Raw genomic sequence first — 11,658 nt, 5'->3', positions numbered from 1 at the left:
GGATGGCTGCTGCCAACAAGGAATGTCATTGCTATGGAGTGGGGGTGTCTGGTCTGGTCTAGGTGGGTGCTACATGTCTAAGTAACATCCACATGAATGAATACCAGGTTCAAAGGTTTCCCAACAGAACATTGGATTGTCACAAGATGGTTCAATGTTATTCACGTCTCCTGTCAGTGGTGTTAATGTTGTGGTTGATCGGCGTAAAACGTGGATGTATTGCTTGCACCATGCAGGTTGCAGATCAGACTTGTCTCAGAAAATGTTTTTCAGCTCTGGACCGTCGCTGCAGCTTTTGTCTCAGCAGCAGAGCAGCACCTCATCTTCGGCAGCTGCTTGGTCCGGGTGAGATAAGACAGAGGCTGAACGACACTGCTCATGGAGAGAGCTACGTAGGTCACACTGGTGACCACCGAGTAGGGCCTGAAATAACTGGGACCGTACTGCCTCAGCATGTACTCAACGATCGGGGGTAGGTAGTTGACGTTAATCACCACAAACGCAGTTAGCACCACCCTGAATGCTCGCTTCTTCACAGGATGGACCTCCTTCTTGCCGGGCCCAGAGTGGCGGAGGGACTTGAGGATGAGGATTTTGCAGGCTGATATGATGGCGATGTCGGTGCACAGCAGTGCCAATAGCGCATGCCACTTGTGTGGCGATGAGATTTTCATCGCACAGCAGTAAGCCACAGACATGGCATTCACTACCAAACACACTGACAATCGCAGCTTGGGATCCTTGAGCCAGTGGTAGACCAGCGGATGACACACAGCCACGTAGCTGTCCAAGCTCATGAGGCAGAGCATCATGGGCCCTCCTCCCTGGTTCAAGCCCCACGCCACGAAGTTGGCCGCCTCCATTGTCTGATTATACAGGAAATGTATGTACTCTACGACGAGGGAGATGCAGAACAGCGTGTCAAGTACGGACAGGTTGAGCGTGAAGATGTCTGAGGTGGAGCAGATGCCAGGTTTGCCCAGCAGGAGGCGTATGACCAGAGCATTAGCTGGCATGCCCAGCACAGGTACAGTCACCACTATGGGGAGGTAGTACCAGACGACACCAGATACATCTTGGCGCCATACTGTGTCATTAAAGTTTTCCATTTGTTTGAGTATCTGTCAAAAGAGAGGATATATTGGCATATTATCAAATTACAAAGCTTATATACCACACTACAAAATCTGTGTGTTTCCCCTAATATACACCAATCAGGCCTAACATTATGACCACCTTCCTAATATTGTGCAGGTCTCCCTTGTGGCTCTAAAAACAGCTGTGACTCATGAGCGAACGGACCCTAACCCTAACCCTTCTGAGGCTGTCCTGTGGTGTCTGGTGTTGTTAGTTGGGATCAGTTTGGAATCTAGTGATCTAGTGATCTTCTGATCTTCAAATTACAAATTGTCCTAATTTTTTAACTTTTTTTATTTATTTTTTTTATGTATCCCTAAAAACATATCATCTTGCTTTGCATATCTCATGGCAGGTGCCCTTTTGCACACACTGTTTAGTTTATAAACGGGATGCAAATTTATAAAAGGCACGCATCTAACACCATTGTTGTTATGGTTCTGGTTTTCAGCTTTCCCATTCGTACGTGGACAGCAGCTGCCCATGATGGCCGTGTTGCCCCTTACAGAGTGTCTCTGCTTTGGTGGGTGAGGACTCTCTGCAGTCGCCAATGTTACAATCAACCCACCATTCTCAAGGCGTGAATCGCACTAATCAGTGCTAATATCTGTTCTAAACGCTCGGTTTTAACGCCTCGCCCAGGAGATGCAGTTTAGAAAAACACTAGGGCAAAAGTTCAAAAAACATACCGTGGTTTAGCTACAGTTTGCTTCATTCATATGTCTACAGCTTCCATTTTTTTGTGTCTGTGTGTTTGCTTACACCAGATGTTCCTTTTATTCTTTTTGCAGAACCAAATATGTCTAATTAACACAAAAAGCAAATGGTTTCAATCGTGCTTTAACAGTAATAATGAGAAAAAAGCTAATTTCTGTCTGTTTATCTTTACAGTTATTAGTTAAATTACCTTAATTCTAAACATATTAGATACAGACATTTGCTCTTTGAGAATGTTTAAGTAATTTACAGTCACCTTACCTTCTCCAAATCGCTGTTTTTCTCACCAGGAGACTGAGGATTCAGGCAGAGGTCAGCGTTACAAGTGACCACTGACAACCTCCTGACAGAAACCAGGCTCTTCATGGAGATTAACTCCCTACATTTGAATACCCACATTTAAAACTGACACACGGTGCATCTTCACGCCTTCGTGCTGAATTTGCTTGTGAGATAAACAGACATTAATAAGCAATTTAAAACGAATCGTGTTGTTTTTAAGGGGATCCAAACGAAACACCTGCAAAACAAATGGAGAATAAAACTTTTCTAAAGCCAAACACCAATCAGGCATAACATTATGACCACCTTCCTCATATTGTGTAGGTCTTCCTTGTGCCTGCAAAACAGTTGTGACTCATTAGAGAATGGACATGGGCCTTCTGGGGATGTCTTGTGGTCTCTGGCAACAGAATATTGTTAGTGGGGGGGGGGTATCTGTGGATCATCCTACAGTTACTTGATCAGTTTGGGATCTAGTGACTTTGGATGCCAGGTTAACACCCCTCCTGGTCATGGTGTTATGCCTGATCAGTGTATGTTCTCATACGTCAGCCTGCGTTTCCATAGCAACTGTCAACTATTTATTTTTGAAAGGCGTTTTATTTTGAAACTCTCCTGAACAAGAAGAAAATGATATTCCTCATATACTGATCAGTCGTACTGATACTGATCAAGTATATGTGGATCATCCCACATATACCAGTGGAGGACATGGATCAGTCTGAACGTCTCACTAAAATCAGGTTCAGGAGAGTTTCAATATAAAACACCTTTCAAAAGTAAACAGTTGACAGTTGCTACGGACACTATATGCGCAAATATTCTAATACTTCATCACCTCATTCGGTAGTTGAACATCAGTTTTGTTGCAGCTTGACATATGAGAACATGCACTGATCAGGCATAACATTATGACCAGAAGAGGTGTTCACTAGATCCCAAACTGATCAAGTATCTGTGGGATAATCCACAGAGGTCCCTCCCCTCAAAGGCAACAATATTCTGTTGCCAGCCACCACAGGACACCCTCAGAAGGCCCATGTCCATTCTCTAATGAGTCACAACTGTTTTGCAGGCACTGGAAGACTTACACAATCTTAGGAAGGTGGTCATAGTGTTATGCCTGATTGGTGTTTGGCTTTAGAAAAGTTTTATTCTCCATTTGTTTTGCAGGTGTTTCGTTTGGATCCCCTTAAAAACAACATGATTCGTTTTCAATTGCTTATTAATGTCTGTTTATCTCACAAGCAAATTCAGCACGAAGGCGTGAAGATGCACCGTGTGTCAGTTTTAAATGTGGGTATTCAAATGTAGGGAGTTAATCTCCATGAAGAGCCAGTGGTCACTTGTAACACTGACCTCTGCCTGAATCCTCAGACTCCTGGTGAGAAAAACAGTGATTTGGAGAAGGTAAGGTGACTGTAAATTACCTAAACATTCTCAAAAAGCACATGTCTGTATCTAATATGTTTAGAACAAAGGTCATTTGACTAATAACTGTAAAGATAAACATACAGAAATTAGCTTTTTTTCATTAGTGCTGTTAAAGCACCATTGAAACCATTTTCCATTTGTTTGCTTTTTTTGTGGTAATTAGACATATTTAGTTCTGCAAAAAGAATAAAAGCAATATCTGGTGTAAACAAACACACAGACACAAAAAAATGGAAGCTGTAGACATATGAATGAGCCGAACTGTAGCTAAACCACGGTACGTTTTTGTACTTTAGCATCTGCATCCACTGGACGAGATGTTAAAACCGAGTGTTAAGAATCGATATTATCACTGATTAGTGCGATTCACGCCTTGAGAATGGTGGGTTGACTGTTGGTGACTCCAGAGAGTCCTCACCCACCAAAGCAGACACACTCCGTAAGGGAGTTTCTGTGGGATGATCCACAGAGGCCCGTCCCCTCAATCAATAGGACCCAAAGACCCACCAACAACATTCTGTTGCCAGACACCATAGGACACCCTCAAAAGGTCCATTCTCTGATGAGTCACAACTACATCAGACCTACACAATATTAGGAAGGTGGTCATAATGTTATGCCTGATCAGTGTATGCTGCAGTTACATGAACTTTGTTGACTTTAGTGTAACACATTTACAAGAAGACGTAATCAAAAGGAAAGCAACTGAGGCCAAGGTGTTCATATCAGTGTGGATCCTACATTGGAGCACAATGAAACTTTTCAGCATCTTTCCGGTATACCTGCTGAAGTCGATATGTTCACACAAGCCAAATATTTGGACAAAAATCCTCAACGGCAGCAAAATCATGTGAACGTTTGTAAGTTGTGTGATTTAAAAATATAACAAAATCCACAGCACGGTTTATCTAAGTGGGTGTTTGGTGTGGCTTTGCGAGCGTTCAGTATACGCATTCCCCAGAGTCTCCTTTCTTAACTCTTAGTCTAGTAACACATTGCATTGGATTTCTCATTTCTGCTGAACTTATGCATCACTTGTTTACAGCGCAGAGTTGCATCAGTGAGATGAATCTTCGGCTGCAGTGCTGCTGTTTGTACGGCACCCACAGGGACAGACCTGGGATCAGCTAGTCAACTACTTGAACCCTAAATGAGAAAAAAATATTAAAAAAAGAAAAACATACTCGAGCCCTGCAGAAACTATGAGACTGAACTGAAGGGGCAATTTAAAAAGCTTTTTAAAGGACAGCATTGACTTCACAGCTTTATGCTCATCAGGCAGTTTGAAGAACCTTGAAGACGAGGCGTATGGCGTGAAGGTAATTAACTTTAAACCCTGCAGCAAAACACGAACCAAAATCATCCAGTTGCTGAAGACATCTCGGTGGATCTGTTTTGCATTACTGGCCAATCACAGCTTGGGTGACACAAGAAAAAGTGACGTTAGTATCTGTGGAGCGAGTTTATAAGTCTTCAAACCACAGTCACCTAATACAGGAACGTTCTGCAGTAAGCTGAGAAGACGACGTCCTGCAGGACACTGTGAACCCTCTGAAGGTAAGATGGTTAGATGTGATGTCCTCTGCAAGAATAACTGAACCTTGGAACAATTTTTTAAAACATGACCTCTCTGCTTTAGGGTAAAAATGAACAATTTGCCCCACTTTCTTTCTCATAGCCCCTTTCTCCTGCATCTGACACTCTACAATGTCCAACTCCACCAACCTTCCGGTGAACTCGACCATCTCCCAGGATCCCAGCGGCCCTCCGCCATGGTACCAGTACCCAGTCTGTGCTGCGGCCCCTTACGCCTTCATTTTCTACTTCGGGATCAAGGTGTTCAACCTGGCCGTGGGGACGCCGTGTAACCTCCTGGTCATGTGGCGCATTGCCAACAAGAAAAGCGACGCCTCCACGTCGGACATCTTCATCTTCAACCTGGCCGTCCTCGACGCCTACTTTTGCCTGATGACGCCCGTGGATATGGTCAACAGGCTGGTGCTGGACGACAGCGGCATCTGGGTCTTCCAGAGGTTTGCGTACGGGGTCAAGGACGTAGCGCCGCTCTTTCTGGTGAGTTTTTGTCGCGTGTGTTTGTGAGTTTATGCAGGATGTCTATGAGTTGTTCAGAATTTTTAGCATTTTCTTTTATTTCTATTTGATTTAATGTTCAGCCCATAAACAAAAAAAGTAGCTTCTTTATTTCCGAACTGAATAGAAGAACCACAGATCTGTAGAAGCCACTTCAGATGAGTGGTGAACATCTCAGACAAGTCCAGTTGGTTTTTGTTTTAGATAAAGCAGCTGAAGTCTTGATCAAGTTTTCTTTTTATTTAGTGTTTTCCTGTTATTTACACCAATCAGCCACAATATTATGGCCACTTCAGTGTTCTGCTGGGAAACTTCTGGACCTGGCATTCAATCGTGTGAATGTCACTTAGACATGTAGCACCTGGACCAGACCAGGCACCCCCACCCCATAGCAATGACACTCCTTGATGGCAGCAGCCATCCCCAGCAGGATGCAGCCTGACGGACAAAAACTGTTTAGGAAACAAAACATGAAGAACAGCACAAGGTGTTGACCTGGCCTCCAAATTCATTACATCCCAAACTGATCAAGTATCTGTGGGAAGATCCACAGAGGCCCCTCCCCTCAAAGGCCCCCCACTAACAACATCCTGTTCCCAGACACCACAGGACACCCTCAGAAGGACAATGTCCATTTTCTGATGAGTCCCAACTGTTTTGGAGGCACAAGGGAGGCCTAGACAATATTAGGAAGGTGGTCATAATGTTATGCCTGATTGGTGTATATATGTATAGACACACTTACAGTAACATACTTCTTCCTGTTTGCTACCTGAGGTCTGCATCTGTCTGGACCGCTACATGGCTGTGGTCCATCCTGTGCTCTTCACTCAGATCCGTGACAACAAAATCCGCATCGGCATTTCCGTGGTGACCTGGGGCTTCATCCTGGCTTACGCCATAACGAAGGGCGTCCTGGGAATCATGAGCGTCTCTGGAGTCTTCAGCGGAGTCATTCTCTTTTCATTTTCGGCAATGGTCTTCTGCAACGTCTCCGTCATCTGGGTCCTCCGGCGCTCTGTGGCCGGAAAGGAAAAGATGCACCCGGTAAAGAAGAGGGCCTTCAAAATGGTGCTCACCATCATGGCCATCATCGTGCTCAACTACCTGCCGCCCGTGGCGCTCATGCCCTTTGTGTCGTACTACTCGTTTGTGGCGTACCGCTGTAAGATCGCCGTCAGCGTGTTCACCATCATGGATCTGAGCTGCAGCATCGAGCCCCTCCTCTACATCTCAAAGATGGAGCGTGGGGAGGGCAGGTGCTGTGGGCAGAGTTCCTCTAAGAAGCTGCTCGATGTTAATCACCTCCAGTCATGAATCAACACTATTTTGGAAAATTCACCCAAAAACATTTATGGTTAAATTTGGTTTACATTACAAAGGTTAAGTCCCACCCGTTTCAGGTGGACCTCCATGTATTTCGGACATAAAACTTGACTTGGAAAATTATATTTCAAATTTAAATTGTTTCCAAAACAAGGTTCCACTGTGGCCCTTGCAAGGAGTGGGTCTTCAGTTTTATAAACTATTAAATTTCTCCGTGTTATGGTTGACATCAAACATCAGCGAAAGCATTCACAGTGATAAAACCAGACCCAACACCGACTTTGTGAACTGCAGACCCTTCATGCTACCAATTAGGCCTCTCCATGGAAGCATTACACAACACGCTTTATACATGACACGCTCGCTTTGTGGAAATTATTACATTTTAAGGTATGTAATATTAGTTTAAGCTAAAGGTTGGGGACTGGTTAATGTTACAGTAAGGTTAGGTTGACGTCAGGGCCACGGGGTGAGTAGCAGCTGCAGGTAAACTCTTCTTCACAGCTGACTGGACGATCTTAGATAAAGCTAAAACAAAATGTGCTTACTGATTTTGGAAAAACTGTTTAGATTTGCTGTAGTTGAGCTCCCCTTGCACCCTTGAATCATGTATGTAAATGTAATTTGCAGTAAACTCATTCACGATATCATTGTCAGTATGAAGAGTCATATGTCCTGTTGTCACCTGTTGTCACCTGTCGTCATGTGTCGTCCCGGCGCTAACGAGAGTGGCTGTCTGTCTATCTATGAACACAGGAAAACTGACTGTAAGTAATAAAAATAAGGTTTATTTTCTAAATCAAACCAGTGAAAATGGATTCATCAAGTCAGTTTAGTTGATGGACATTTTTTGGTTTATTATCCAAAAATATTACGTAATTATTTAGTTGGATTTTATTAATGTCAGGACAGCAAAAAAAAATTAAATAAAAATTAAAAAGAATAATAAAAAAAGAATAATTAAAACTAAAGGGGTAAAATAATTATGGTAAAATAACAATCAAAAAATCCAGATATTACAATATTAAAGTTTGCTGGCTAGTGTAAAAACTTTAAATCCATAGTGATAATACGTGTTGCCAATTAGATTTGTAAGCGGAAGGTTTACAGGACATTTCCAGAGGCATAGTTGGTAACTACAGACGTCATTATCTATAACAGGAGCAGATGAGACTTCAAAAAACGTAAATAATTAAAACAAAGGCCCATTATTCACTGCAGAGTTTGCTCTCTCCGCTTGCCTCAAGGCGACTAGTAACAGAAACGCCGTCTCATTATCAAACGTCCTTTCGTCTGCTCTAATGACGGCCTGGGGCAGGGCCTGGGTTGCAGAGCGCTGATTAAGCACTTAGCTGGTTAATGCATCAGTTCAGCCTCATAATCAGGGACGCACTGAGGGACCAATTAGCAGCAGCGTAATGAGCGACTATGCAGATTATGTAAGTTAACGAGCTAAACACCCAACATGCTGTAATTAAAGGGAGGCATGTGAGGCGGTGTTAATGATTATGTAACACAATTAAAACTGACAAATCATTTTAACCAGCGATTTTAATTTTTTTTGTATTGAAATACCGACTTTTGATGAACATCAAATTTTTCGAAATACGAAGAAACACAAAAAAAGTCTCTATTCTGATCAAAACTTACAGTTGTTTGTTCTTCTAGTACATTTGTAACAGAATTTTAGTGTAACATACAGTGTTTTGATTGGAAAATGTCATTTTTACACAGATATTCTTTATAAAAGTAACTGTTTCAAGTAAAAAAAAAATACATATTAATTTGATTTGCATAAATTACATTTTTATATAAATGTATAAATCAGAATCCTTTGTAAATGAGGCATTCACAAACTTGATTTAATTTTTAATTAAAGCTTCCTTCCACCGTCCAAAGACGTGCCCATTAGGTTAACTGGTGATTCTAAATTGTCTGTGGGTTGTCTACAGAAAATGAATGAACGAATAATAATAGATTCCTTTTGCAAACTTATTCATAGACCAAATGATTCAGTAAAATCAGCACCGAGTGAAACAGGCTATTATTTGCCTACATGCAACGGCGTCAAATTTGAGTTATTTTATCGTGTATCACCTTCAGACTGTCTGAGCTGGCTTCAGGTCCATCTTCTGAGGTCACATATCCGGGGTAGACGGGGAAAAACTGGGGAGACCGTGGTTTAGTGGCGTCACCTTCTGCCCCAGACGGCCGAAGCAGTGGTATCAACTTGGTGTGAGCGTAGTCGATCTCGAAACCCTCAAAAATAAGCCCCACCCCCCAGGCGCCTAACCCCTCCTCTAGGAGCCGCGACACCTTCTTGGTAGCCAGCACCAGCCCCTCGTAGTCTCCTTTCTCTAGTCTGAATATGTCAGAGGTCAAAGGTCGCCGTGGGACCAGCACAGTGAACCCGGGGGAGTTGGGGAAAGGAGTGAGGAAGGCGACGTGACCTTCGTCGTCCCACACCCGCCACTGCTCCTCCTCCCCTCGGATGATGCGGGGGAACAGGCCGGGGTGAGCCGGATCGTCCCCGAGGAAGGTCAGGTCGGGTGGGGTGTCGGGGGACGGCAGCTTGGCTCGGATCTTGGTCTGGATTTCAGTCAAGCTGGAGGCGCTCCATCGAGGGGCGGTCTTGGATGTGCAGTACCCTGGGTCGTGGGCGTTGTGCTCTTCATCTCCGGCCACGTGAGGTCGCCACTCTGCGTCCAGACCATGTAGGGGGAGGACCCGGATCTGTAGAGGCCACGATAAAAACACACGTGATGTGACGAGTATGAAACACATTTATTTCCCCCTCAGCAGGTTTTATTTGCTTCAAAGGCAGTTCTCCTACCGTAATGCTTGACAAAAGCATTTAAAATTCAACGTACTGATTCAGATTCAGATTCAGAAAACTTTATTTGTCCCCGGGGGGCAATTTAAGGCACAAGTGAGCAGCTTAACGTGCATGGAAGAAACCCTCACCTGGGCAGGTCTGTCTCGGTGGGGTCTGCTGACCAGCGCACACCTCCGAACCCCCAGCCTGTCACACAGCAGCTCTGCAACGGCTCTCGCCCCCAACAGCCAGGATAAGTACTCCGGCTCCTCCAGGTGGAAGATGCTGCCTCCGGGGCTGCCAGGGCTGCTGCTCTCCAGGATAACGGTGGCCGGGGTCCAGGGCCGGGGGTGAAGGTAGGCCACCAGCCCGTCCGACTCCCAGATGACATGACGTCGAAGAGTGGAGCACATGCTGAGGAGCCAGGAAGGGGAGAAGATAGAATGTTTTTTTAACGTCAAGTACTGGATAAAGTAAATATACAGTATAATAATTTTCTAATTCAAAGATGGAGAAAAGCTTTTTCTTGCAGACGTAACGCGACAGTGAGACCCAGACCTGAACAGCAGATGCAGCAATGTGTTGAAATTGCATTTATTTTTCTTAAGACGTTTCAGGTTGCTCATAAAATGTTGAGACAAAAAAAAGAAAGAATAGTTCATCATATTTAAACATTTACATAATGTACTTTTCTGCACTGAAACAAAGGGAAACATTCAGAGTTGCCTTTATTTATAGGTTATCATTCTGTCATATTACTTGTTGATGTGTTTGACACCCCTGAACTAGATAGACTATTACATTTCGGCAAAAATTCCTCATAACTGATCCGTCAACACAACATTATTATGAAACTAAATTTCCATAAACACAGATTTGTATTTATGTAAAACGTCCAAAAAAGCAAAAATTTTAGCAAAATCATAGGAAACACAAGAAAAAAAAAAGATTTAAACCACCCGGCTTAGATAATACATGGAGATGTGTGATACTCCAAATGGAGGTAGAGGTTCTGAAAAACTGCTTTAACCCGATTTAAAATAAGGGTTCAGCCAAAATAAATGTATTAGGGTTCAGGATCATCTCCAGTCTTGATCACACAGCTGTGACTCAGAACATGTGACGAGGAAGTTCCCTCCTAGTCACAGAAATCATTTTAATGTATAATTTTATTTATTTATTTGTTTTACCTCATATTACACACAATTTTCACAAAACCTAGAAAAAAATAAAAGATTTAAAAGATATTAATGCTACTTTCATTTCGTGTCCACATCAAGTTCCAGTTACAAGGCAATGGAATAAATATTTAAGCTTGCTATGCCTATGAATTTAACATATGTAAATAAACTTTATGCCGAATGAGTCTATTAATCCAACAGATAGATACAGAAATTTTAAATTATTACGTTACTTGAAATTACACTGGAAAAAAATTGTCTTGTCATAAATCATCTGTTTTTAGAATGGAGTTTGGTTTGACAAGCCGTAAGTTAATGGAGCAGACCTACCTTCTGATATTAAACCTCGTAAACAGCATGTAGTTGTAGTAAATGAAGTGGGACGTAAACCGACCTGTCTTCTTCGTCTTCTTCTGCTTCTTTCGGCTCGTTGTTAATGTTCGAGTAATAAACACAAACGGCGAGAAATGCTGTGACAGAAGCTGCTCTCAGCCACATTAATCATTGCTTATTATACCAAACCACAGACTGTATATAAAAGTCTAGGTACCAAACTAGAAGAAGTTAATTTAAACTTCTTAGCAGCCTACTTCCTGCTTCTTCGACTTCTTCTTCGGTGATGTATTGACACGCCAAACATGCAACCTACACATGCATTACTACCATCTGCAGGAC

General features: G+C 43.0%; 3 protein-coding genes across 5 annotated transcripts; 1 reads left to right on the top strand and 2 right to left on the bottom strand.

The window, feature by feature from the left end:
• Positions 1 to 269: 269 nt before the first annotated feature.
• Positions 270 to 2,220, bottom strand: LOC311507663 (P2Y purinoceptor 3-like; the record flags this gene model as incomplete). Its single annotated transcript, XM_084572095.1, has 2 exons — positions 270 to 1,121; positions 2,116 to 2,220. The coding sequence occupies 2 exons, from the start codon at positions 2,218 to 2,220 to the stop codon at positions 270 to 272; spliced, it is 957 nt and encodes a 318-aa protein (XP_084428221.1).
• A 2,682-nt stretch (positions 2,221 to 4,902) lies between these two features.
• On the top strand, positions 4,903 to 6,978 carry LOC311507653 (uncharacterized protein; the record flags this gene model as incomplete). Its single annotated transcript, XM_084572082.1, has 2 exons — positions 4,903 to 5,643; positions 6,439 to 6,978. The coding sequence occupies exons 1-2, from the start codon at positions 5,278 to 5,280 to the stop codon at positions 6,976 to 6,978; spliced, it is 906 nt and encodes a 301-aa protein (XP_084428208.1). The 5' UTR covers positions 4,903 to 5,277.
• LOC311496659 (uncharacterized protein) lies at positions 6,852 to 11,658 on the bottom strand. 3 transcript variants are annotated; one of them, XM_084556572.1, is made up of 4 exons: positions 11,378 to 11,658; positions 9,952 to 10,216; positions 9,085 to 9,720; positions 6,852 to 6,985 (listed from the first exon to the last, which is right to left on the bottom strand). In XM_084556572.1, the coding sequence occupies exons 1-4, from the start codon at positions 11,479 to 11,481 to the stop codon at positions 6,980 to 6,982; spliced, it is 1,011 nt and encodes a 336-aa protein (XP_084412698.1). In that variant the 5' UTR covers positions 11,482 to 11,658; the 3' UTR covers positions 6,852 to 6,979. The 3 variants fall into 3 exon arrangements, with proteins under 3 accessions (XP_084412698.1, XP_084412697.1, XP_084412699.1); XM_084556571.1 differs by lacking the exon at positions 6,852 to 6,985 and having other exon boundaries at positions 8,557 to 9,720; XM_084556573.1 differs by lacking the exon at positions 6,852 to 6,985 and having other exon boundaries at positions 8,557 to 9,720; positions 11,314 to 11,499.

Source organism: Chelon labrosus (genome assembly GCF_963514085.1).
Source record: "Chelon labrosus genome assembly, chromosome: 2".
Classification (NCBI taxonomy): domain Eukaryota; kingdom Metazoa; phylum Chordata; class Actinopteri; order Mugiliformes; family Mugilidae; genus Chelon; species Chelon labrosus.
Note: the sequence above shows the minus strand (reverse complement) of the source record. Positions and strands in the feature narration are given on the sequence as shown.